We start from the raw sequence: 25,657 nt of genomic DNA, 5'->3' as shown, positions 1-25,657 counted from the left end.
ATATCGGAACCTCTTTTCGATTAGATTTTGCTAGCTCTTTTAGATTTAGCTAGATTTTATTGCCCCCTTTTGTAAGAAGTTGTTTTTCCAAATACAGTTCTACATTCCATTGATTAAGGGATCTAATCAAAATTATAAGAATACGCTCAAAATATACATGATTTCTTTAAACTTTATTTATGCATATTTGACTTAGGCGCTTTTAACTTGAAACTCAAACCGGAAGAGGAAAGCGTCCTCCTTAGGCGCAGACCGTTTCTGTTCAGGTCAAAGCAGTACGCGTTTTCGGTAGAGGCAGCAGTAAGATTAGTCTTCAGAGCAATTTTAGCGTTAAATATCTTTTAACGCATTTGCTAAACGTGTTATTTTATAATGAGCGACAACGAGAAAGAGTTCAGGGAGCAGGTGAGTTCACGATTCATGACAATCAGCGTTAGGACGAAATAAGCTGTTAGCTACATTTGCAGATCTGTTTAACGGCTATATTTTCTTTTTAAACAGGCCTCGAAATTAGTAAAAGTCGAGTTTATACAAGGATATTAAGCACGTTGTGTGAATTATAGACTTAGATTCTTAAAGTTTATTGGGGCGTTTATGTGAAAATAAGAGGGCTAGCGCTTGCTTGCTAAGCTAAAGCGTGCGGCCTGCTAAGCGCAGCGGTCGGTAGAGGAGGCCGCCACCTGGCCGCGGGTGCTTTCACTTTCTCATTTACTTGTTATCTAACGTTGCTTATTGAAAATATAACTAGCCAGCAGCAAACATATGTGTACAGTTAATAGTTAGCTACCTCAACGTTCAGCTGTGAGTAAGTTGTAGTTTAGTCCCAATGAAGGCCAGTTAAACGTAAAAAGTGCACCTTTTCATTCCTAATAATAATGTTTCCTAGTTTTTCTTGATGTTTTTTTCCCTTTTCTTTTCATTTTTTTAAATTTCTGGTTTTAACAGACACCAACATGCCTTATCACCCTTGTTTGTTCTTTGTTAAGGTTGAGGTTGGAAGAAAGAAAAAGGCGGAAGACGTTTCAGATGTGAAGTTATTGTTGTTTGAAGCTGATGGTGTTGATGCATGCTAATGTATGGGAGAGATGCTGAAAAAAGAAGCGATCAAGAGCTGTCCCCGCGTCTAGTGTTGTAATGGCAGATGGTAAAAGGGGGAAGAGGAGGAAAAAAAGAAGTCATATATTCAAACGGAAGAAAGAAGAAATGAAGGGTTGTTATGAAGTAATGAAGTTAAAGAAGTTATGAAGTTAAGATGAGAAGTTTTCCAGGGTATGAGTAATTTCCTAACAGCCTGCTATGTTATTACTCTATTTCATCCTATTATTTTTCTCTATAGCATGCATGATTTTCCCTCTCTGTATCAGCCACATCACTGGTCAATTCCTCCATTCTTTATTTTTAATTAACTTTTTGTGCAGTCAATATTTAAGCTACATTTCTTAATATCTGCTTGAAATATCTTTAGTATTTCACCTAATTCCTCAATATTTAGTCTCAAACCTGTTAAATGCGAAAATGTGGTTAACTTCTTCTGAAAAGGGCATTGAAGGTGGTGAGCGGTGTCACCTCCAGGCCCTGTAGTGTTGTTGTTTTGGTACATTTGGCTTTAGAGTGTTTCTGACATCTGCAGTCTGGTTTGTTCAGGACTCTCGGGCCGGCTCGCGGAGCGCATCCCCTGGAGGCTCACCTAAATCCACTAGCCGCTCACCAGCGCGCTCCAGAGGTGGTTCCCATCATTCCAGATCCAAATCTCAGTCCCGATCTAGATCTCGGTCAAGATCTAAATCCAGGTAAGTCAGGTTTCTGATTTAAGGTACATAACAAGATAATCGTGTGAGATTTTGGTTTCCTCACCTGTGATTTATTTATTTTTTTGTCTGCAGGTCTCGATCCCATCGAAGTTCACGCAGACACCACTCCCGTTCCCGCTCTCGTTCCCGCCGGCGCCGCTCCAGGAGCCGATCTCGTAGCTCTGAGTACCGCCGGCGCAGGAGCCACAGCCGCTCCCCCATGTCGAATCGACGCCGACACATTGGCAACAGGGTATGGTGCTACTTTGTTAACTTGTACTCAAGGTGTTTATGGAGACGCGAGTCATCAATTTTTAGATTAAACAGTTTAATGTTGACTGTGTGATGTATAGTTTAAGGTGTGTGTGTTTGTGTGACATTGTGAGATATGTTGACATGTCACAATCATGAATTTCTCATCTTAAATTATTTTTTTTGTCCCCACACATCAACGTTTCTGCTCACAGGCCAACCCAGACCCCAACAACTGTCTGGGTGTGTTTGGTTTGAGCCTCTATACCACTGAGAGGGACCTAAGGGAGGTTTTCTCTAAGTATGGCCCGTTGGCAGACGTCAACATTGTGTATGACCAGCAGTCACGTCGATCCAGAGGCTTTGCCTTTGTCTACTTTGAGAACTGCGAGGACTCCAAGGAGGTCAGTAGAATAACATAGGGATATGTATTTAAAAACTTAAAATAGTTGGCTTATTTGTCCTAATATAGTTAACCTCTTTGCTGTTAAAAAGCTATTTTAGTTCAAACTAAACTTCAAAGAGCACATCCATGGTTTTGTACAAGGTGAACAATAGTAAGTAAAATAGCATAAAAGACAAATGTGAAAGTGAAACTTGTTTAATTATGCAGCTCGTCTTGTCCGTCCAGTCTGCTGTTTAGTGTCTACAGAAGAGTGAAACAATTTGCAATGCAAACAATTTCAGTTAGTCTGCTTCTGACTGTGCGTGTGTGTTTATTTTAGGCCAAGGAGCGAGCTAATGGAATGGAGCTGGATGGACGCAGGATCCGAGTGGATTTCTCTATTACCAAACGAGCCCATACTCCCACTCCAGGAATCTACATGGGACGCCCCACATAGTGAGTGCTTGTCCACTGGGGAGCTTGAGATGTTATATGGTTACTTGAGCAAAATTGACACACTATCATTTGTTTTAAGTGGTGGTGGTGGTGGTGGTGGTGGTGGAGGAGGCGGCGGCGGTGGCGGCGGCGGCTCATCACGTCGTGTCTCAAGGGACTACGACAGGGGCTACGACAGAGGCTATGATAGAGGCTACGATCGTGACTACGATCGTTACGATGACCGCGAGTACCGTTCATACAGGTTGGTGCTTTTTCCAGCACCGTTTGTATCCCAGTGTTGATCACGAAGATTTGATAATGATGCATGATTGATAAAGACTCAAATTAGTCAGTAACTGTAACTAAATTTTTTTTCCTCCCCTCATCCTACAGGCGCAGATCTCCATCTCCTTACTATAGTAGAGGATATCGCTCTCGATCACGATCCTACTCACCACGTATGTTTAAACCATGTTTCTGCCATTAGACTAGTTTATTTAGAAAACCTTCAATTTGACTCAATCTCTAAACTTTATGTATTTTTAAACAGGTCACTACTGAGCAACAAGAGAAGAGGCGACAGAAGTGTTACTGTTTGGATGACAGTGTTTTGTTTTAAATCTGACAATATTATGTATGTGGTTTAAAAACTCTGCATCTGTTTGTGTATCAAAAGTTTAACAAAATTGATACAAAAGAACCCCCTAAATTTCTCCCTGAGCACAAAAAAGTCATCAGGGAATCATGCTGCACCAAGTCTGTGCGAAGAATCCGTTTTTGGTTTGTTTATTTTTTTCTGAAAAATGAAAAAAAAAATTTTTTTGTTTTGTTTTGTTTTTGAAGACTCAGTGTGATCAAATGAATTGAAAGCACAGTCAGTGGTTGTAAAAAGGCTAGGATGTTCTCAGTAGTTTTTGTTTTGTTTTTATGTATCATAGCTGGATTTTTCTGTGCCAGTTTTACACTTTCTCATTTTGCTCTTTGTTGGTAGGTGATTTGTTAAACTGTCGTGAGCCTAGTTTGCCCCTCATTAAGTTTTAAATGCCATGTTTCTTTTTCAGTTTGTTTTTGCTTGATCGAACGTCCACTTTTGTTTGTATATAAGAAATTAAAAAAAAAAAAATACTTTGACCATGCTGTGCTCTTTGTATTTAAGATGTGCTTCCATTTTTTTCACACCTAAATTGTGTTATTATCAAAATTGTCAGAGTTACTGGTTAAAGCATTAATTATTGAACATTATTTGATTAAACTAATGTCTTCCACCAGTAAGAAAAGTATTGCTTGCTTACTACAAACAATATAAAAACAAGCGTTTGGGTTTTATTTTAATAAATTACAGCAACAGCTACACGCAGTCATAAGCACTGCTGCTCCCTTTAGGGGTCAGCACAGTGGATCATCAGCCTCAATCTCATCCTATCTAGAATCTTTGTTACAGCAACACTGTAAATCCTCCACAACATTTGTGAATCTTCGCTGTGGTGGTTTTGTTTTCCTCCTGCCTGTCAGCTCCATGTCCTTTGTCCATTATATTCCTCTACAATCCACTCAACCTGATCTACTCATCTAATGTACTCATAATCTTGTCCATGAAAATCTTTCTGCTGTCCTTTTGTCACAAAACACCCCTGTCGCTCATCTTCCCTCCACCTTGCCTGCCCTCTTCTTCACTTCTTGTGCACTTTCTGTTGCTATGGATAGTTGATCCATGTGGGGAACAGGCTAAGCAGAGAAGCTCAGACCTCTCTCTGTCCAGCCACTGGGACACCAAAGCATTCTTAGGATATCTGAGAGACATCTCTCCAGCATTTCTTGCTTCTGCTGTCTTTCATTCCTCTTCTCTCCAGTGCATACTTCAACCTCTCCAGGCTTCTCTTCTACCTGCTCCCTATATTCACTTAATTTGAGGACATTGTATTTTGAAAAAGTAGACCCCTTTCTGTTGTTGTCCAGCGTATTTTAATAAGAAATTACCTCAGATATCCAGTTCTATCGAAGCTAGTTCAGAAGTAAAGTCTTTTCTTATGGGTTCTGGCCATACTGACTTCGTGTTCTTGAACGCATTACGCACACGTCACGGTGAAACAGACCGCGGAGTAATTTTAAATACTCACGAGACGACTCACGTATCGTATAACAAAAGAAAGGCAGAAAAGTGCATTTAAATTAAATAATTTGGGGCAAAATAAAAAATATATGTCCAAGTTGAGTTATGTCGTGGCATTTCCAGCTCTTCGCCCGACCAATCAGAGAGCCCTTACGTCAAAACACTTCCGCTTTGCTCCCCAGCTTGTCTTTCCAGTAGAGCGGCCGGTGTGAACACGCATCAGGAGTGGACAGCACGTAGCCTGCAGGTTTTAAGGTAGCAAAAGAGACGTTTTCTTAGCCAAATAAATGTTGGTGTCTTTGTAAAGTTCGGACGGTACAAACAGGACTATGTATTCTGGTTTAAATTTTCCCATCTGCTAGCTAGGAGTGGTTCCAGTTAGCTACTAGCTGGCGTTAGCATGCTGTGTTTGAATGAGCATATGACCCTACACGTTTTTAGTGGAGCCAGCTGACATGCAGCAGAGCCGAGGAGTTGGTTAAAAAAAACTCTGCTTTTTTTAGTATCCCAACACGAGTGTCTTAATCTGAAAATCTAGTTTTAAATCTCGTAGATGCCTCCAAAGAAGACAGAAGCTCCGAAGCAACCTCCATTGATTGGACGATTTGGAACATCCCTAAAAATAGGAATAGTGGGATTACCTAATGTTGGGTATGTAAATTTTATAGCATTTTTTCCTAGCTGAATGAGTGGGAAAAAGTGTTAGGCGTCACCATTCTCTCTTAATGCTGTTGCAGGAAATCCACATTTTTCAATGTGCTGACTAAAAGCCAAGCTGCTGCGGAAAACTTCCCCTTCTGCACAATTGACCCAAATGAGAGCAGGGTACCCGTTCCTGATGAGCGATTTGATTTCCTCTGCCAGTACCACAAACCTGCCAGGTGTGTATTGCAACAGCTGGTTAGAAGATGTAAGGACATCTGCATCATCTGATGATCTTCCTTGTCACTTCAGTAAGGTTCCCGCTTTCCTGAATGTTGTGGACATTGCTGGTCTGGTGAAGGGAGCTCATTCTGGACAGGGACTCGGAAACGCCTTCCTCTCTAACATCAGTGCTTGTGATGGGATCTTCCATATGACTCGTGAGTTACAGTTGGTGCGGTGTAGTAACAGCTGAGAGAGAGCACAGGTGTCAGGGCATGCTGGAAATAAAGGTCTTATGGGGTAATAGGTCCATCTTAAGAACTTTTCTCAGTGTACTTTTGGCTTTGACTAGGACTGGGAATTGAAGCCTAGTTCCAAACTGTTTCCATCTACAGTTTAAAGGTGTGTTCTGATTCTGAACCCTTAACTGGATAAGCAGTTGAGAATAAAGATGGATGAATGGTTATGATGGGAACATTTAAGTTAAAATTAAAAAAAGAAGAAGGAACCTTTATCAGGGTTATATTATATATTAGAAGTGAAATCTGTGTATTAAATCTGAGCAGTTTGCATTTGTTTGTTTGTTTTTTTGTTTTTTAATATCCAAGACCAGAGGTGTTATCCAGCATTGTCTGATTTTGCATTTGTGTCCATATCTCAATGATTCTGTTTCATAAATTGGTATAATGAAATTTGTGGTCATTCGAAGGTAATGTTAGGCAGATCTTGAGAGACTAAAGAACAATTAATTTTGTTTGTTTCCCTCTCACCAATTAGTCAATAAATAATGAAGGCAAATGAAATAAAAAGGCAAAAATAATTGGCTCTTGACTTATTTGTTAGTTTCACTTTTCAAAAAAGTGAAAGGGGACATCAGTTTGCTTAGAAATAAATTAGCAGAATTGAAAATTTAAAATATGTTTTAAATTGATTAACAATCTATTAAGTCTTGCTGTTGCTGTACTTCTCCAGTGAAAGTATTTGCATTTTTTTTTCTTCAAGCTATGTCGTTGCACCGACAGTCTGCTGACGCTTGTTTGTGTTAAGGTGCGTTTGATGATGAGGATATCATCCACGTGGAGGGCAACGTTGACCCGGTGAGGGACATCGAGATAATCCACGAGGAGTTGCGGCTAAAAGACGAAGAAATGATCGGTCCAATTATCGACAAACTGGAGAAGACTGCTGTCAGAGGAAGTGACAAAAAACTAAAACCTGAATATGTAAGTGAAGGTTTTTTTGTAGAAGCATTTACTTTTTGTCTTTTGTTGATTCTGAATTAAATCGGTCTGTATATGCTGCTTCACATGCTTCTTTTTGCTTCAGGATATCATGCTGAAAATAAAAAACTGGGTGGTAGAAGAGAAGAAGCACATCAGATTTTACCATGACTGGAATGACAAAGAGGTACTGATGTGTTCCAGTGTAAACAGTTTTTCTCCCTGAGACCCTATTTGAAACGGCTTTTTCATAAAGAACTTCATCTCTAACTCTTCACAGATTGAAGTTCTGAACAAGTACCTGTTTCTGACTTCCAAGCCCATGATCTACCTGGTTAATCTTTCAGAGAAAGATTACATCAGGAAAAAGAACAAGTGGTATGTTTGCTTTCACCCTGTGTGTCTACATGTCGCATATATTAATCTTACCGTCCTCTCATTTCTTTGCCATTTGAAATGACTCATCCTGCGGCCTGTTGTTCATCAGGTTGGCAAAAATCAAGGAGTGGGTAGATGCTCATGATCCTGGCGCTATGGTCATTCCTTTAAGTGGAGCTTTGGAGTTTAAATTGCAGGACATGGAGGAGGAGGAGAGGAATAAATACTGCGAGGAACAGAAGACACAGAGGTATTTGGTCATTAGTCTTTAAGTTGTTAATATCATGCTAAACTTGAAGGGTACTTTCTTTATGGGTGTACTGTGAAGCAAGCAGTCTCTGGTATTGTAGGTGCAATTCCAGCAGGGCAGAAGAAATGTGTAGATGCCTTTAAATGCATTGCTCCCTGAATACATGCACATGTCAGTGAGAATGCAATGCACAATTTGTGCTGCTGTAACTTTCACAGCAGGGTTTATTCATGGGTAGTAGTAAGGAACGGCTCAACACGTTGCATGCATAAAACAGTTTTATTTAGGCAAACTCTGTATTGCAATCAGAGGAATAATTGGGGAAGACATGGCACTTTGAGGTGACTTTAAACTGAACAACACTAAAAACTTTGATTTTAAGTTCATGGCTCACTAACCCTTTAATCACTCTTTGTTAGTTGCACCTTTCTGCTGTAATGATATTAAATGGCTGCAGGCAACTTAATACTGAGTACTGAGTAATTAATTAAAGTTTGCACTGGTCCTTATTTACTAATGTGCTTTGAAACGTCCATACCCTGTGCAAAAATTGAATTTGCAAACCATTTTTTGTTTTGTTTTGTTTGTGTGTTTCTAGTGTTTTGACCAAAATAATAAAGACCGGCTATGCAGCGCTGCAGCTGGAATACTTCTTCACAGCAGGACCAGATGAGGTGCGAGCGTGGACCATCAGGGTGAGTGTTTTGACGTGTGTGTGTGTGTGTGTGTAACCTTTTTAAAAATACATAATTAACTCTTGTGATTGAAGATAAACCACTCTGATAGTTTTGAATTTCAGAGATCTTCACTGAGTTTAAAAAATAAATAAATAATTTATTCAAAGAATATTTTGGAAAGCTTAATTTTCCAATGTTTTTTTATTTTTTTATTTTTTTCCTAATTTGTGATTAGAATGTTGGCTTGTATTAAAATTCCAACATTTTGCGTCATTTTTGTTATTTTTTTTCTGACAACCAGCTTCACTTTTGTTTTCCGTTATTATATTTAAGTAGTCAGTGAAGATCTGACTTGTAAAACTGAGTGATGGAAACATCTGACATAGATTTTTAAATATATGTGATATTATATTACTTTGGCTTTTGCCATTTGGTGTCTTCAACAGTTCTATAATTGAATACTGATAGAAATTTTATTGTTTCTTTGTTCAAAACAGAGCCCTGAAGTAAATTTTTGACAGTTGTCATCATTTTGTGATGATATCAGGAGCGCAGATTGTTACTTTTGCAGAATTTCTTAAATGTGATGCATTTAATAAATACATATTTTATTTATAACATGTCCTGTTGTGCTTTGGTCCCACAGAAAGGTACAAAAGCTCCTCAGGCTGCTGGAAAGATCCATACTGACTTTGAGAAAGGCTTCATCATGGCCGAGGTGATGAAGTTCACAGACTTCAAAGAAGAGGGCAGTGAAACTGCAGCCAAGGTGTGAGCTTTTGTTTTGTTTTGGGTGTTTTTGTTTGTTTGTTTTTCCCCAGCCCAATTATTCCTGAGTTGCTGCATGTGCTGAATTTCCATCAATAACTGTTATTATTCTGGAATATATCAACTCTAATTTTTTTCCCTTGTTTCTTTCTCTCTCAGGCTGCTGGGAAGTACAGGCAACAGGGCAGGAACTACATTGTGGAGGACGGGGACATTATCTTTTTCAAATTCAACACACCCAATGCACCCAAAAAGAAATAAGACCACAGAGTCACTGGGTTGGGGGAATCAAAACTCAGAATACAGTTTAGTCCCACAGAGCACACTGTCTGCTGGTTTTCATACTTCTTTTTTGATTCTGATGGCTTCAGCTGTTCGAATCAGTTTTTGGTAACAATGGTTTAGTTGTTCATGTGTTTTTAACACATAAAAGACTGTTTTTTGATAATTTAATTTAAAGAAAAGCTCAGACTTCTTTTGAGACAGGTTTCTGTTTTGGATTTTTTTTAAGACTTAAGTGTTTTATTGCTCCGAGCAGCTCATCTTTTCTCTCTTCATGAATTGCAGTCATGGCTACAGCTGATTAATCTGTAAGCTTTCACATTCTAATGAGCCTGTTGTTTGGTGCATTAGTAAGGGCAGGCATGGCTGTTCTATCATAAAAATACTCATAATTGCATAAAGCAACAACGTGCTGCAGGTGAATTAGTTTTAGATGTCATCCCTTAAAATTTAAAAAGAGCAGCACAGTTCTATTAAATTTAAAAGGTGCTAAAATATATTGTGTCCAAAAATCAATCATCATTTCTTCTTGGGAGAACGAAAGCCATCGGTCGGTGTTTCATTGAGGGTGGGGCTGAACTGTATTGTGCTGATAACATGAGGGATATTATTTTAGAAAGAGGAACGGAGACCTCGGTGGCAGTGCCTCATCAGATTCCTGAAGAGAAAGCTGCTTTTATTGATTTACACTCCTGACATAAAGGAGTCTGCCCCGCATAACGAGAGAATGCACCATTGTGGATCATTTGGACTGTACAGCTTTAAATTGCATCATGTTTCACCTCTCTCACTGCCCACAAACTATGCTCATTTTCATAAACATGCTGCCACACTGTGGACTAAAATAGAAATCTTTCTGACCTATGGAAACCAGTGTACAATAAGTATCACCCTCATCAATATGCATGTGTCAATAAAAGGAGATAAACCTGTTACGGTTTTGTATGTTTATTTTCTTTCATTCCAGGCAAAACAGATCGTCGTCCCAAGCTACTCTCATCTCTTTATATTTTGATAGGAAAAAGTTGCAGCATCTATTGAAATTATTTGTGAAACATGTACAGTTGTTTGTGGCAGTGCAGTATATATAAGGAAAAAAAGCTCTTTGGATGTTTGGGTCCATTTCAGATCAAAATCAGGTCCAGGCCTTGAGGAGGTCGATCGATGACTGTTGGTGTTCCACTGTGTTTTTCTATCCAGATTTGCTTTTACTACATTGGCAGTGTGTTTGGGATTATTCTCATGCTAAAAAAATGAAGGCACTTCAGGCACTTTTTAGTTGGTATTGCATGGATGATCAAAATCTTCCTGGGATTTTCTGCATTTATAATTCCAGCAATTTTCACAAGATCTCCAACACCATTGGCTGAAACGGAGATCCAAACTGTGACTCCATCTGTTTTACACATGGCTGTAGACACTGCTGTACCTCTCTCCTTACCTTTGTACATATTGAAAAACAAAAACATATTACCAAAAATGTCAAATACGAATTCATCGCTCCATAAGGCCTGTTGCCACTGATTTTATTTTCAGTCTTTGTGTAATTTGGTATACCTCAACCTTTTCTCACCATTTCTCCTCCTACACAGTGGTTTCTTCATAGTCAACCTTCCACTGAGACCATTTCTGATGAAGCTTCATTGAACAATGGTGGCTTATCTCTCTGTTCTTTGACACTTCTTTTTTTGTCCTGCTAGTAACAAAGTGTCTAAGGACGCTACCAGAGCAGTTGTATACTTTTACACGGACACGAAAGACTGCTTTGCTGTACTTTTCACACATTCTGGAGGTCGGTCTTATTACTTCACTGGGCTTCATGCACTAAGTGATACAGTCATGTGGCAGCTTAATTCAAAGTTGGTGGTTATAAAAATGTTTTTAACCTATTTTCATATATGGATAAGCTTTCATCGTGGACCCACACATGAAATTTAGCCAGAACAAATAATCTGCTCACCTTCAAGGCCATTCATAACCTCGCTCCTTCTTACCTTTCTGACCTGTTAACCACCACTTGTTCTGCCCGTTCACTTCGTTCTTCTTCTATCCAGCTTACTGTACCTTCCTTCCGCCTCACCACCATGGGAAGCAGAGCTTTCAGCTGCTCTGCTCCCAGGTTGTGGAACTCTGCCCCCAGAAATAAGAAATATTGGTTCTCTCCCCCAGTTTAAATCCCAACTCAAAACTCATCTGTTCAAATCTGCATATTCACTGTGAATCCACTGTTTGTTCATTTTATCTTGTGCTTTTATTTTATTGTTCTTATTCTGCCATTGTTTTACTAAGTGTTTTATCCTATTGTAAAGTGTCCTTGGGTGACTTGAAAGGCGCTCATAAATAAAATGTATTATTATTATAGAACGAATTTAATTTTTAAACGTTTATTTTAACATATTTTTATGGGTTTATAAACTCAAAAGACAAACAGATCTGCAGTGGTTGAAACATTTGGACGTTTTAATCCCGAATTAAGTGAATTAAAGAGCTCCCGATGTTTGATAGCACTGCTTTCTTTAATTATGTGGCATTTGGGATGTGGAATTAACTATTACAACGAGCTAGCTCTCGGTGTGAAGCTGTGATAACACGTGAAGCTGCCTGGTTGTAATTATGGAGGTTAAATGACGTTTGCAGTGAACATAAGTAGTTTGAACTTTTTTTTAAAAATCCCCTCGTATCGCAAACGTCTACGGCTTTAAAGCGAAAGCAAATCAAAAGAGATAAAGCAATACAAAATAAATAAATAACTATTTTTTTTTGTACTGGAGCGTCTCCGTATTCAAACTAAGCCCTGTTTAAATTTCAACAACTGCATTCCTTCTCTTGTCTCCTTCAACAAACAGGAAACACTCGTCCTACAAAAAAATGACTGGCGCCCGATTTTAACCAATGACGTTCCACCACAACCTCCGCTCAGCCAATCGACGTAGAGAAGAAGGGCGGAACGTCCTGTAATGTGATGCAAATTCGACGGTCAAGCTTGTTAGTCCCACCTTTTTGTGTTTCCCGCACCGTCAATCAAAATAGAAAAAAAATCGACCCGAATTCGCCGATCAACACTGGCCCGCCTTTGATAAAATAATCATGTTCGGAGTTTAGTTGATCCGATAATCCCCTGGGTTACTACCACTCACGCTATGACTGGTACGTAAACGTTCAGCACATCGAAGCGTGCAGCTAATCGGTGAGTTTGTGAGAGCTGGAGCCGAGCGAGCTACGTCTTTTTATCTTTAGCTCTGCTGCTAACGAGCTCGATATGGTTAGCTGACTGAGCTAGCTGGCTAGCCACGGAGTTGACAAAGTAAACAGTCGAGCTCGGCCCCCCAAATTTCTTCAGAACCTCCGCTGCAAAGTAGAATTTCGCAGTCGGCTCCTTTTGGGACCGGAGAGTGGGGATGCTTTGCGGGCTTTTCTGGCAGGCAGGAGTTGAAGATTACAGAGTTTTGCTGAGTTTCCCCCTCTCTCCCTGCTAGCGCCAGAGCAGCCTCTGAAACAAGGAGAAATGGCGTCCGCGGACGTGGACAGCAGTCAAAGCGAGTTTCTGCAACCCGGCGGCGCCGCGGAAACACAGGTATCCGACATTTTCTAGCTCGTCTTTCTCGCTCGCTTTCGATTTCTCGGTTGTGTTTTGTTTTGGGAGCATGAAGTTCACAGGTTTTAACATTTTGATGGCATGGGGAGAAAGCCGTACACTTCCTGTGTTCCCCTCAATAACGGCCACCCACTTTACCCCTGTAAAACCCGCCCATAGTGGGTAGGACACTGAAGTCAGTCACTTGGGTCGGCTCGCTGGAAGATAGCCGGTGTACCTTGGGCTCGAAGGATGCAGGGGTGGGTTAATGTAGCACGGATAGCGTCCATAATCAAAACAGTAGCTTGGAGTTGTGTTGTAATGGCCACCCATCCCCCACACCCTGCTCTCGGCTGTATCTGAGCCTGCTATCTTCACTCTGTATATGTGTATGTGTGCTGGTAGTGCTCACATCTTTCTTGTGACTTTAAATGCTGCATGATCTACTCCTGCCCGTGCTCCACTTGTTCCTTTCGTGCATCTGCACAGTTTCTGAATCCAAACCTGATTGGTAGACAATAGCCAGACTGTGATCTAATCTGAAGCTGAGAGGAGTCACTGTCTCCCTGTTGGAAGTGTGATCTGTCCCTGTTAATGTGACTTTTGATTGTGCTCCCAGACGACAGATATGTCAGCCATTCAGCTGACGAGCTCAGATCGATGGGAGGTGTTGACTCCCGTATCGGCTGGGAAGGAAGACCAGGGAGTCGTTCACATTCCAAACTCGGGGATTATCACGTCCAACGGGCAGTACGTGCTTCCTATTGGGAGTATTCCCAGCCAGCCCATATATGTTACAGCAACCGGGAGTGAGGCTGCAGCAAATGGAGTGTCGGGCATTCAGTATCAGGTAAAAAAAAAGATGAACAAAGAAAAACATATAGATCAGAGCACTCCAGCATAGGTGATCAGCATGCTCAAAGCTGCCCCCCCCGCTCTGTCTTTCAGGTCATCCCTCAAATCCAAAATGCAGATGGGACAATTGCAGGATTCCCCACGCAGGGTTTGGATGACGGTACGGGGCAGATTCAGCTACTCCAAGATGGCAGCCAGGGCAGCATTGGAATCAGCTGTGCCACGACGGCAACCACAGATCTCTTGACACAGGCGGGGCAGGTTCAGTCGATCCAAGGCGTTTCGCTAGCTGGAGGTTCGGCGTACACGGGCACCATGCCTGTAGGGCTTCCTGGCAACATAACATTCGTCCCTATAAACAGTGTGGATCTGGAGTCGCTGGGGCTGACCGGGGCTCAGACGGTCCCCATCGCAACAGGAGTCACACCTGAAGGCCAGTTGATAATGAGCAGCCAGGCTCTCGATACCCAGAACCAGGACACCGGAGCCAAACAGTCGCTGGTCACTGTGAGTGACCCGAGCGCCAACCAAGAGCTCTACGTGCCAACAACCACTTCCTCTTCCAACTCCGCCCAGCTTCCTGAGACCATCGACGGCACAGGAGTTCTCACCCAGGCGACTGCCGTGTCCGCAGGCGTGTCTGATCTGTCGTCCTCGGAGAACTACAACTCCCACAACCACCTGCAGCAAATCCAGGTCAGCGTGTGTGGCTTTAGCAGCATGTCATGTGAATGTGTGTCATGCCCAATGGTCTCTGGAGACATTTGATTACAATTTAAATTATAAGTGAGCAATTTAATAAAATGAAGCAATCTCAAAAGGAAAAGTTTTTGGTCTGCACTAAAGCCATAAGTGGGGACAATAGGTCCTGGAATATCGTCATTCCTGAAGACTTATTTGTTGCAAGAGTTGACAGATTCCCAGCTTTAGTCATACTGTTGCCAGTTTAATGGGAAGGTTTTGCACAACAACCCCACAACACTTAGAAAACATTTGTTAATGAAAAAGATACTAAAGAAAATCTATAATAATAGTAATAATAATAACCTGTAAAGTAAACACAATTTAATAACTTTGTCGTTACTGGCAACAGAATGTGAAAAATGACACCCAGCCCAAGTAATGAGGGGTTAAGCAGATTCTTCTAATCATCCCAAGGCCAATAATGTCTGTGAGGCACTGCTTTAAGGTGTGCATTTAAAGTTTACAAACTCCTCTTTATGTTTGTTGAAGTTTTTATTGTGACTGATGTGTATCGCAGAACATATTTTGGCCAAGACCACCTGGTGGTTCCTATGGAAACGCACCAAGAACCTGGGCTCGACTGAGGGCTGAAATCATGTTAAAATGATGTAGCTGGCTAAAGTCATTTGATTGCACAATGTCTCTATTATTTCAGCACAGCGTGTCATGCTAGCAGTCAACTAAAGGACTTATGAAACTGTTACTCACAGCTGTCTGAATAATCAACATCCAACTGCAACACAAATGCATTCACAAAAATATTGTGGCCTCAACTCATATTTGGAAATTGTTTTTTAAATTACTGCACACTGACACATACTGATCACACTTTTCCTGTTCTTCCTGCTGATGGTTCCTCTCAGTCTGTTGCTGATGTCCACTTTCTTTTCACTCGAAAAATGCAGTTCTTTGGTTTGTCAGGCCATAAAAATGTAGCTTTGTGTACTTTCATCAGTTCTTCTTTAGATCAGAGCGCTGCAGTGCATCTCACATCTGTCTTTTTACAATTTTGGGGGGATAATTTCTAGTAGATGTGATTGACAAGAAGGCATCTGCACATGATACAAAGCAAAAGGGCCTAAAAGTGCACTGCTGATAATAGGTTTAGTAAATTTTTTTCATGCACTTGTGTTATTTGGGCCTTTACATAAAGCGGTAATGTGCAGTTTCTCCGCTGCAGAAAGTACTGCATTCAAAAAAAAAAAAAAAAAGGGGAAACATATGAATTCTACTTTTTTGGCCCTTGTTTAAAAGTGTAATTTATTCCTGCAGGTGTCATCCTCCAATGCCACCACTATCTCACAGCCCATCTTGCAGCTGTCTGGGGACAGTCAGGCCCAGGTAGCCCAGGTGGCTCAGGGTCAGGACCTGACTGCAGGAGCAGGTCAGACTCTACAGAGCGTGCAGCTGGTCAACCCTGGGACCTTTCTCATCCAGGCCCAAACTGTCACTGCTACTGGACAGATCCAGTGGCAGACCTTCCAGGTAAGTTCAAGGGGCTGTTTTGCTCTTTCAGGTGAGCTTGCTTTGCCATAAGATTCCCAAAAACATCTGTTTTCTCTCTTAGGTTCAGGGTGTCCAGTCACTCCAAGGACTTCAGCTGCCCCAGGGTCAGGGCCAGGCCCAACAGTTGACTTTAGCCCCAGTCCAGACCCTTCCCCTGGGCCAGACAGGCCAGGTCAGCCTGCCCAACCTCCAAACAGTCACAGTTAACTCTATAACACAAACTGGGGTCCAGTACTCGCAGGGAGAGGATGCAAACAGTCCAGCAGGTACGTGGCTGTATGCTTGTGCATATATCACTCCTCATTTCATTCATTTAGTTAATCCCTTACAGTTTCTTAAATCTCCCTCTTTCATTCTGTTTTCCTCTGCTCAGGTATCCAGATAAAGGAAGAGCCAGACTCTGAGGAGTGGCAGCTGAGCGGGGATTCCACGTTGAACCCCAGCGACTTGAACAACCTGCGTGTTCAGATGGGAGACGAGGACATGGAGACGCCGAGCGGGGAGGGCAAAAGGCTCCGCAGAGTCGCCTGCACCTGCCCCAACTGCAAAGAGTCTGGAGGAAGGTGGGCCTCTGAGAACACACACACACGCCATGGATAACAGGAGGTGTAGGTGCTGAGCTCACCTTTGACCAGCAGAACAAAAAAGGAAACACTAGTAAATGCAAAGTTTGGAAAATGGAAGCACTTCCCTCTTATCTTCACTCTCCCTCGTTTCCACAGGGGTTCAGGTATGGGGAAGAAGAAGCAGCACATCTGCCACATCGCCGGCTGCGGCAAGGTTTACGGGAAGACATCCCACCTCCGAGCTCACCTGCGCTGGCACAGCGGCGAGAGACCCTTCGTCTGCAACTGGATGTTCTGTGGGAAGAGATTCACCAGGAGCGACGAGCTGCAGAGACACAGGAGGACGCACACAGGTGAGATCACCTGTCGACACGCTTTTTGTTTTGAAATTGGGAAAAAAAAGAAAAGAATAACAACAAAGTAACAGTTTTATGGTCGGAGCTCATGTGGGGATCGCGTTGCCGTTACAATGTTACAGTTACAAAATGTTTTCATGTCTGCTGCTGCTGCTGTCCAGAGCTTTGGTTTGCGATCACGCAATGTTCAGCAAAGACGTGTGAAACACGAAGGGGAAAAAAAGTGAGAAACCGACACTTCACAGCAGATCATCAGCGATATCAGTTTTATTTTATTTGTAGTTGAAATGAATTGAATCAGCTAATAAACACTTGAAATTACATCATTGTTCATCTGAGCAGTTAAGTAGCAGATAATATCAACTCAGCACGAAGCATTTTTATTAAATCATTTTAACGAGGCTGCCGTTGCTGTGATAAAGCCTGAGATGTAGTCGGGGGCTGTGATGACAAACTTGTGATGTGTGCTTGTCCTTAATTAATACTTTGGGTTAAACGACAACTAGAGTCAGGCTCTGATTTCTTTAGAAATCTGACCCCATTACTGCGATCACATTTCTATCACAATGATGCAATATGTGACCGTCTGTCATTAATAAATCATTAAATCCATCAACAGTCTTCCAGCAGTATTAATGTAGAGGTGTAGCTGCTCAGTCTTGCTATCTTGGTAAAGCCTTTGGGTTCCTTTTTGGCTTTTATTTTGAAAACCCTCTAAGTCGGTGAGGGAGGAAACCAAAGTTTAGGATCTGATCCCAGATTTTGCATTGAGTCTTGGGTCATATGGTCACCTGATCAACCAGGTGATGTCGTGAATCTGAGTAGATGGTGATGAAGGCTCTTGCTCACGTGACTCCAAGAATCCAGTGGTCACGATGAGTGAGATCCACACTTCCTTTGAGGAGATGGAAGTTCAGTGTAGAATCAGATTAGAGATCTATGGTTTCAACATCACATATTTTTTAAGATGTATGGAAGAGAGGAAAGGTCACATGACCTCGACAAGGGCTGCAAATCAAGTCGCGTTGCAATAAAGTTGCTCTGTAGCATCTTAGTGAGGAAAGGCAACTCATTAACGGCATCCCTATTGTCCAGTGTGCAGCGTCATCATCATGCTGTAGGGATGTTTTTCTTTCTTTTATTTGCTCAAAATCAAGATTCATGTCAACATGCTTTATATTGTGAGGTAAAGGCCCTGAAATGTTATGACTCTAAATTAATGTGATGCTGAAAACTATTTAACAGTTACACTAAGAAGAGGGTTTTGGAAAGGAAATGCTTAAAATGGGGTCCTGAGTAGGCTCGAGGGAGCCGTCCCCGCTGCTAAGTGAAGGATCTGATGCTAGAAACAAGCGACAAAGTCTCCAAATGCTCCAGTTCAGTTAGTTGCAGACAAAAATGTGCGTCGCCACTGATGTGTGCTTGTTGGACCCTGCAGGGGAGAAGAAGTTTGTGTGCTCAGAGTGCTCCAAGAGGTTCATGCGGAGCGACCACCTGGCCAAGCACATAAAGACTCACCAGAATAAAAAAGGCGGGGTGCCCCCCTCCACGTCTCCGCCCACCTCCGACGGCATCATCAACACGGACGGAACAACGCTCATCCTCCAGGCCACCAACGCGCACGACCTTGTAGCCAATCAGGAGATCCCCTTGCAGCTGGTCACAGTGGCGCCCAGCGAGGTCATGGAATGAGGGGGTGGGTGGGGGTTGATGTGGTGAGGTGGCTTTTTGAGAACTGGCCTATCAAAAGGGACCTCTTGGGCTTTTCTCTTCCCCTCTTCCCCCCCCTTTTTTTTTTCCTTGTTTTGTTTTTTTTACATATGAATATATACCTAAATGTATATGACAAATATATATATTTTAAGTAAGAGTTATCTTGACTTTATGTTTGTTTTTTGCAGTCTTTTTATAGGCGGGCAAAAAGAAATAACATTAAAATGTGTTTGCTATGTACACACGCTCTCTCTCACTCACACACACACACACACACACACACACACACACACACACACACACACACACACACACGAAAACACACGAAAACACACATTAACACTCAAAACACGACATGAATACTCAACACGATGAAATGCCTTATTTTGTATTATACTCTTGTATAAAATGCTGGAGGTGCATGTTGGTTTTTTGTTTGTTTTTAAAGAAAAAGCTTTGCAGATGATGTAACTGTAACGGGGGTAAATGTGTTTGTGAAATCGGACCGAGGGAAAAGGAAGCCGTGGAAACTCTCGGGGAGAGTCGTGACAAATCTGAGCGCCCTGTTTGAAGCGGCGCGGCGTCCACACCGCTGCCTTGATTTGTTCTTTTTGTTTTGTTTTTTTAAAAGTAGTTTTTAAATGTTTTTTGGAAATGTGCTGATTCGCTTTTTTCTTGAGAGTGAAAAAAATCCAGCAGTCTGGTACCACCCCCCTCCCTTCACTGTCGTCGTGCTAAAGGTAACCAGCTGCTCACAGGGGCTTCGCGTTTGGCGTTACAGACTTTAGTAAGACGGCAAATCAGGTTATTTTCCAGCCCAGTCAGGGCAGCGGTGCTGATGTCACGCCGCGCGCTGCTCGACGCAGAGCACGGGCGCAGCTGGCTGGTCAGGTTAAGATGACAGTGCCACCATTAACCGGTTTGAAGTTTGCATTTTTGCCTCAAGGACGAGGGGAGGGGAGGGGAGGGGGAAACAAATGCAAGCAACTTCTTTCAGCATCTGTTTTCATGAGCACGCCGTCCGCTGTGCTTGTCAACATTTAAAGAAACACCACATCCTTTTTTTTCCTTTTTGGGGGGGGGGGGTTAATTCTTGTTATGTTTCAGTTCTCCACGTCTCTTTGCTGGTCTGGGTGTCGTCTATGTTGAAGCCACACGATGATGGGAATCATAGGTTTTAAAGCGTTCTGGGTTATTTGTTGGCTGCAGGAGGAGTCTGCACACACCAGTGTTGCCATGTGAAGAAAACGGATGCATCAAATCGGCCTCATTAAAGGCAGTTCTACTTTTTTTTTTTTTTTTTTTTCCCCCCTGCTTCTTTTTGTGTCATCACATTCCAGTTGCACGCCACACGCTGTGGGATTCGTTTTGCAATAACCGCTCTGTTGGTAATTCTGGCCAGATGTCACTCAAGTGAAAAAGCAAAACAATCAATGCCATTGTTTGTGTGTTTTTATTTTTTATTTTAATTGATGTAATCCCTTTGTTCGTCCTCATCTTTGTAGCATTCATTTACATGTATATTATCTTATTTTCACATTGTTCATAGAAGCCATTAGTTAACTGAATTTTGTTGTATCAAAACCTTATTTTAAGTGATTTTTTTTTTTTTTTTTAAAGAATTGGTGTAAAAATTGAATGTTACCTTTTTGTAAAACCTTTTTTCAAATGGATCACAATAAAAGTCTGAAACCTTCCAGTAACACGTTTTGTGTGTCGGGGGCAGAAATGGGACGCCCTGCACCAAGAGAGTTACGCTTTAGAGAGTATGCAGATGCTGATGGTTGGTAGAGGTAAGATGACAGTAAACAATGGGGGAAAGGAAGAGACCAGCAGTGATGTGCAACGAGATCACAGTATGAATCGCTGCTCTGGAAAAAGTAGATCTGTAATATTAAACGGCATTGTGGCAGATCCAGATGTTGCCATCAGATCTGTTTTTAAGAAACTCAGCTGTGCATAATGTGAGAACAAGAACCATCACGACATGCTACATGTGTGAGAGGGGTCGTTTCCCAGTCTTATATGCAAAAAAGGTACACTGTTAATATCCATACTGTCTTCATTACACTTCTAGCTGTGACATAATCACAGTGGAAACTTTAGTCTCACAGTAAATGCACCTAAGAGATAAATTTGATAATCCTAGGTGTTTTTCAGAAAGGCTGGTTTCTCATGTGGATTCAGATTGGTGCAAGGAAGTGACATCACTACTTTGTCATCCAGGAACTACCTACACAGTCTAGCCATTGGCCTGCATAATCAGTCTGATGATGCCATCCTGGTAACGCCAGCGCAGCCTGTGGAGGTCTGTGTGACTGAAGGATATGAATCCCCCAGATCACCACTGACCCACTGCCAAACCTGTCATGCTGGATGATGTTGGAAGCAGTGAAACATTTGCCCAGCTTCTCCACACTCTTTCAGGCTCAGAGTGAATCTGCTCTCCACATGGGAGAACGGAGTCCCAGCGTCAGACCGGCCAGTTCTGGTGTTCTGTCAAGCTGCGCAGTGCTGGGGTGAAAAGGTCCCACAAAGGGACGTCAGGCCCTCACACCACCCTCGTGGACTCTGATTCAGACAGCCTGCACATGAATACCTTGCTGGAGGTCATGTTGTAGGGCTCTGGCTACTCTCCCGTTCCTCCTTGCAGCTCCTCCACAGTCTTGAGGCTGTGCTGGGAGACACAGCAAAGCTTCTTTTGACAGCAAGCATGGGCTGCAGGTACTGCCTCATGCTGCCAGATGTGACAAGGACACTAGGCAAAAACCAAAACTAGAGAAAAAGCAGTCACGAGGGCTACAGGGGCAGTCTGGTTGTTGCCTCTGATGTCACTGTGATTTGCACCAGAGCAGGTGATCTGGACTCACAGTGGTTCATGCTTCCTACCAGGACAGAATGATATCCCTGAAGTTTAACGGACTTGCTGTTATCATGTGATCCAATGTTTCCTTTTTCAGCAGTGTACTTATCTGGCTGCTAACTAGCTTTCTCACCAGGATTAGGAGAATCTGCATAGGACGTAAATAGTTAAAGCAGAATATTGTTCAAGTAATCACATGTAAACAAAAATACACTGGACCACCCATTAATCGGAGTTTATTTAACAAAAATATCTGACAGCCGAAACAAGATGAAGATGACAAATCCATCAATGTTACCAAAGAACAGAAATCACTTTTGCTTTAAGCCAAATTTTTAAGGCTCCTCTTCCCTTTAGAGTATAACTTTGATCAGCTTCTGACTTTATGCTGCAACATCTGTACCTGAGAGTCACAGTGACAACAATCCTACTGATTTTGATGTTCATTTTCAGGTCAAACACCTGTGGGTGAGAGTTTACAGTGCTTCTCCTTGTTTTCTTTAAAATCACAGCCTTCACGTGAACTTGTATCTTTATGCAATCCAGAGAAAAACCAAACAGCTTCAAATGAGCGAATGCAAAGTGTTCCCAGCACCAGATGTTTGACATACAGCAAATAAACACCAAAATGAACCAGCAATACCATTCTCTGAAGTCCTCCTCCCTTTGTGCTTCTACAAAAGCCAGAACCAGAATCCCAATCAGTGCAAACAGACTGACCTCAACTACAGGGAGAAAAAAAATGCACGATTCGCTTCACAAAACACATCCTCACAGTTTGCACCCACACAGTCACCGAAACCTATAAAAGAACAAAAAACTGGAGATTGTTTCAACCAGTCGGTCAGTCTGTCAGCAGTCCCCGAGGCAGGAGAGGAGCGTCGTTCTGAAGCAGACTCTTTAAACAGAGTCCAGTTCAGCGCCTCATCGTAGCGAGCGCCTCACAGCTCCGTGTGAGCATCTGGCAGAGGACAGAGGAGAGAGACGTTAGTCTGAGTGATTAATGCGGAAAGCTGCGCGTATCGGTTTCTGCGAGCGAGGCGCACCTGTGTCCTGCTGCTTCGCCATGTGGTTCGCTCTGTCTTGGATTCTGGCCTGCAGGCGTTTGATCTCCTGGTCGTAGTCGGTCCACTCTGCCACGATCCTCACCGCAGCCTGCAGCTTGGGCTCTTTGGTCATCGGGTTGTTGCACTGATATTGGGAAAATGAGAAAAAAGACAAAACAGCTCATATCATGGGTCACATAATGTGGTTTGGTACAAAAACAGGATGCAGCATCAAAACTGATTTATGTCCACCTATAAAACGACTATTTAAAACCTTCATGGCAAGGCTGAGATGGTTTGGACATGTGCAGAGGAGGGATAGTGAATATTCTGGGCAAAAGATATTAAATATAAAACTGCCAGGCAGGAGGAAAAGAGAAAGCTTCATGAATGTAGAGGAGGACAGGCAGAGAGTTTGTGTGACCGAGGAGGATGCTAGGGACAGGGTGAGATGGAAGCAGATGATCTGCTGTGGTGGAAGAAGAAGGTGGTCTTATTTTTAATGTGAACTCATTCTTAAGCCTGCCTGCCCTCTAGTGGCTGTAAGGATACATGTGAATCTTTAGAAAACTGCCATCAATCCTCTGTAACTCTGACAAACTGTACAGAAAACAGTTAAATAAAAAGAAGCATTCTTTACCAGATCTATTGTTTTGGCGCTCTTCTTGGAGCTGTCATCACACCAGGTCTCACACCACAGCCACTCCTGAGGTAGAGACTTTATGGGCACCTGGTGGATCATGTTGTTTGGAAGATCCTGGAAAAAAATCAAATCATATAAACAAACAAACTAGTGAGAAAAAGTGCAGAGCTTAACTAAAAGCAGAGAAGGGAAAACTATTGTTAGGAAGGTTGAACCATCATGTACAAACAAGCATTAGAAGCAGCATCTGCTTCCCCTGTGTACTTTCACAGTTGGCTGTCTTTATGTTTTCTTTCAGCTGCGTAGTAATCAAGTTGCAATCACAGACTACAGTTTGTCCTGTCGCTGTGCTCAAGGACATCAGAGCCTGAAATGTAAAAGCTGCTGAACAATGCCGCAATCATAAAACCAGCGATGCGCTGTCGTGAAATCAGAAGCAGAGCAGAACATGACGAGTAAACACGAGCGGCGACAAGGAACAGACGCACGCTAACGCGAGGCTGCTCTAAAGTCTTCACTGAAAAACTGGAGAAGAGTGTTCAATCAATCTAAAAACATATGGCTGTTTTACATAAAACACGTGGCTCTGATGTCACGTGTACATAAAAACACGAATGCAGACAGTGAGTGAAGAGAGCGTCAGACCTGGTCGAGGTTGGAAAGGCTGTTGGGGTCTTGGCTGAGCCCCTGGTACTGTCCTCTGAGTCGATCTCCTGCAGCTATTTTCCTGAACTTCTTCAGATCGACGACGTACAGCGCGCTGCAAACGATGGTAACACGTGAAAGTTGCAGGAAAGCATGTTTGCAGATAGTTGATGTTAAATGCTGCTGAAACTTGATTGCGACACTGGAGCTGAGCGATCAGCGTCTACCTGATGTGGTATTTGCGTCCAGCGAGGTGGCTCGCCCAGTATCCGGACTTCCAGAAGCGGTATCCGTCCATCTCCCTGCGGCTCTCGCAGAATGGAGTGTATCCGTACGGAGCTCCCTCCAGGTCGAAGTCACGCAGCTCCTTCAGGTCTGTGCGCACGATCTGAAGCAGAGGAGGAGGTGTGAACAGCTTAGCTGGCACAAAACAGTAAAAATAAAAAGTAGAGAACATATCTCACATAAAAAAAAGGAAAAAAAAGTCTAGGAACTCATGTGGAGCAAAACTGAGTGTGCACTTCCAAACTTTTCTATAAAACTACTTCCAAACCTTTTAGTACTTCATGGCAGTCATGAGGAATATTATATTGAACAGGTTCTCTGAAGCTGACAGTTTCCTCCTTTACTGAATAGTAAAAGAACAAATATTTGGACAGATGCAGGATGAGTGACTGTGTTTGCACAGCTACATGTGAGCAAACCTGGTCAGCATCCACGAACAGGATCTTGTCGACGGCCAGAGGGAACAGCACGTCCAGGAAGAGGATCTTATAGCCCCAGATGATCCTCTGCTTCTCCGTCTGCTGGTGTAACCAGCGGGGCCACTTATACTGGACCAGCTCGTACTGGAAGCCGTATTCCTTTGCCATGTGGGGGATAAACTCCTGAAAGATGGTGACACACAGGAACAGAGCTGTCAGCATGTGCACACCTCATAATTTTCCCCTTTGACAATATGGGGCCATAAATAATTCATAAACAGGCTGACAGCTGACCGACAACTGACCCCTGACAGATTTAATGAAAATGGACTCAAATATCGAAAATGCAAAATTAAATAAACACAATGTAAGACCAACCCCCCCCCCCCCAAAAAAACCAAAACAAGACGGTAACTTCAACAGACAGCAAATCTGGCCTTGCTATGCTGCTCTATGAGGTCGTAGAAGGACACAAACTGCTCCCAGCCAATTGGCAAAGAGCAGGCTATGTGATGGCTAGAGACATTATTGCACGGACCAATCAGTAATGGCCTAAAGCATTTCAAACTTCACTGTTCTTCTGGACTTCAGAAAACTCTTACATCTGTAACACTGAAACTAAGAGTGGTAAGCTAAGTGAAACGCAGTCATTCTGTGGTTGAATAGTTGCTCTAAATGTTGAGTTTTGTGTTGTTTACGTAGGATTTCTAGAAATTAGTGAAATATGTGGCATGACAGATGATTTTGTAGGACAGCAGAAATCAAAAGTAAAGTGAATGCCACATGTTTGTATAAAATTGTGCAGTAATCTACTGAGGAACGAAACTCATTCATAGAAATTTTCAAGTGAAATAAGTATGATTACACTCAGTTTTAGCAGATTTTATTATTCTTAAATTGTTTATATATATTGATGTTTATTTTTAACTAAATCTTATTTATGGTAACTGATAGGTTTGTAGCTTGAACCTATCCGCTGGAACGTTGAGGACAATATAATTACACTGCAAAGCAAGACACCAGTAGGC

The 25,657-nt window shown here is 42.3% G+C and overlaps 4 protein-coding genes across 8 annotated transcripts in view; 3 read left to right on the top strand and 1 right to left on the bottom strand.

Moving 5' to 3' along the window:
- Positions 1 to 215: 215 nt before the first annotated feature.
- Positions 216 to 3,996, top strand: LOC113012191 (transformer-2 protein homolog alpha-like). Its single transcript, XM_026152239.2, has 8 exons — positions 216 to 405; positions 1,645 to 1,790; positions 1,884 to 2,043; positions 2,258 to 2,446; positions 2,768 to 2,883; positions 2,963 to 3,127; positions 3,259 to 3,323; positions 3,416 to 3,996. Exons 1-8 carry the CDS (start codon positions 373 to 375, stop codon positions 3,424 to 3,426), a joined length of 885 nt encoding a protein of 294 aa, XP_026008024.2. The 5' UTR covers positions 216 to 372; the 3' UTR covers positions 3,427 to 3,996.
- A 1,094-nt stretch (positions 3,997 to 5,090) lies between these two features.
- LOC113012189 (obg-like ATPase 1) lies at positions 5,091 to 10,349 on the top strand. The gene is made up of 11 exons (XM_026152238.2): positions 5,091 to 5,230; positions 5,529 to 5,626; positions 5,713 to 5,856; positions 5,930 to 6,057; positions 6,887 to 7,062; positions 7,166 to 7,246; positions 7,340 to 7,437; positions 7,547 to 7,687; positions 8,286 to 8,382; positions 9,011 to 9,133; positions 9,292 to 10,349. The coding sequence occupies exons 2-11, from the start codon at positions 5,529 to 5,531 to the stop codon at positions 9,391 to 9,393; spliced, it is 1,188 nt and encodes a 395-aa protein (XP_026008023.1). The 5' UTR covers positions 5,091 to 5,230; the 3' UTR covers positions 9,394 to 10,349.
- Positions 10,350 to 12,418: 2,069 nt separating this feature from the next.
- Positions 12,419 to 18,889, top strand: LOC113011673 (transcription factor Sp3-like). Of its 2 annotated transcripts, none has more exons than XM_026151292.2 (9): positions 12,419 to 12,601; positions 12,891 to 12,988; positions 13,608 to 13,838; positions 13,937 to 14,539; positions 15,860 to 16,072; positions 16,155 to 16,359; positions 16,467 to 16,656; positions 16,816 to 17,012; positions 18,454 to 18,889. In XM_026151292.2, the coding sequence occupies exons 2-9, from the start codon at positions 12,920 to 12,922 to the stop codon at positions 18,705 to 18,707; spliced, it is 1,962 nt and encodes a 653-aa protein (XP_026007077.2). In that variant the 5' UTR covers positions 12,419 to 12,601; positions 12,891 to 12,919; the 3' UTR covers positions 18,708 to 18,889. The 2 variants fall into 2 exon arrangements, with proteins under 2 accessions (XP_026007077.2, XP_026007076.2); XM_026151291.2 differs by having other exon boundaries at positions 12,423 to 12,561.
- A 2,922-nt stretch (positions 18,890 to 21,811) lies between these two features.
- Positions 21,812 to 25,657, bottom strand: part of uggt1 (UDP-glucose glycoprotein glucosyltransferase 1) — a 32,860-nt gene continuing 29,014 nt past the window's right edge. For all 4 annotated transcript variants that reach the window (XM_026151289.2, XM_026151290.2, XM_080293887.1 and 1 more), the window contains 6 exons: positions 24,630 to 24,812; positions 24,153 to 24,313; positions 23,926 to 24,040; positions 23,278 to 23,394; positions 22,638 to 22,782; positions 21,812 to 22,552 (listed from right to left, as the gene is read on the bottom strand). In XM_026151289.2, coding sequence (XP_026007074.2) covers positions 22,533 to 22,552; positions 22,638 to 22,782; positions 23,278 to 23,394; positions 23,926 to 24,040; positions 24,153 to 24,313; positions 24,630 to 24,812 — 741 coding nt within the window. In that variant the 3' untranslated portion in view covers positions 21,812 to 22,532. The remainder of the gene's footprint in view (positions 22,553 to 22,637; positions 22,783 to 23,277; positions 23,395 to 23,925; positions 24,041 to 24,152; positions 24,314 to 24,629; positions 24,813 to 25,657) is intronic.

The sequence above is a fragment of the Astatotilapia calliptera genome, chromosome 19 (assembly GCF_964374335.1).
Source record: "Astatotilapia calliptera chromosome 19, fAstCal68.1, whole genome shotgun sequence".
Classification (NCBI taxonomy): domain Eukaryota; kingdom Metazoa; phylum Chordata; class Actinopteri; order Cichliformes; family Cichlidae; genus Astatotilapia; species Astatotilapia calliptera.
The sequence above is the reverse complement of the archived record's forward strand: the minus strand, read 5'-3'. Positions and strand labels throughout refer to the sequence as shown.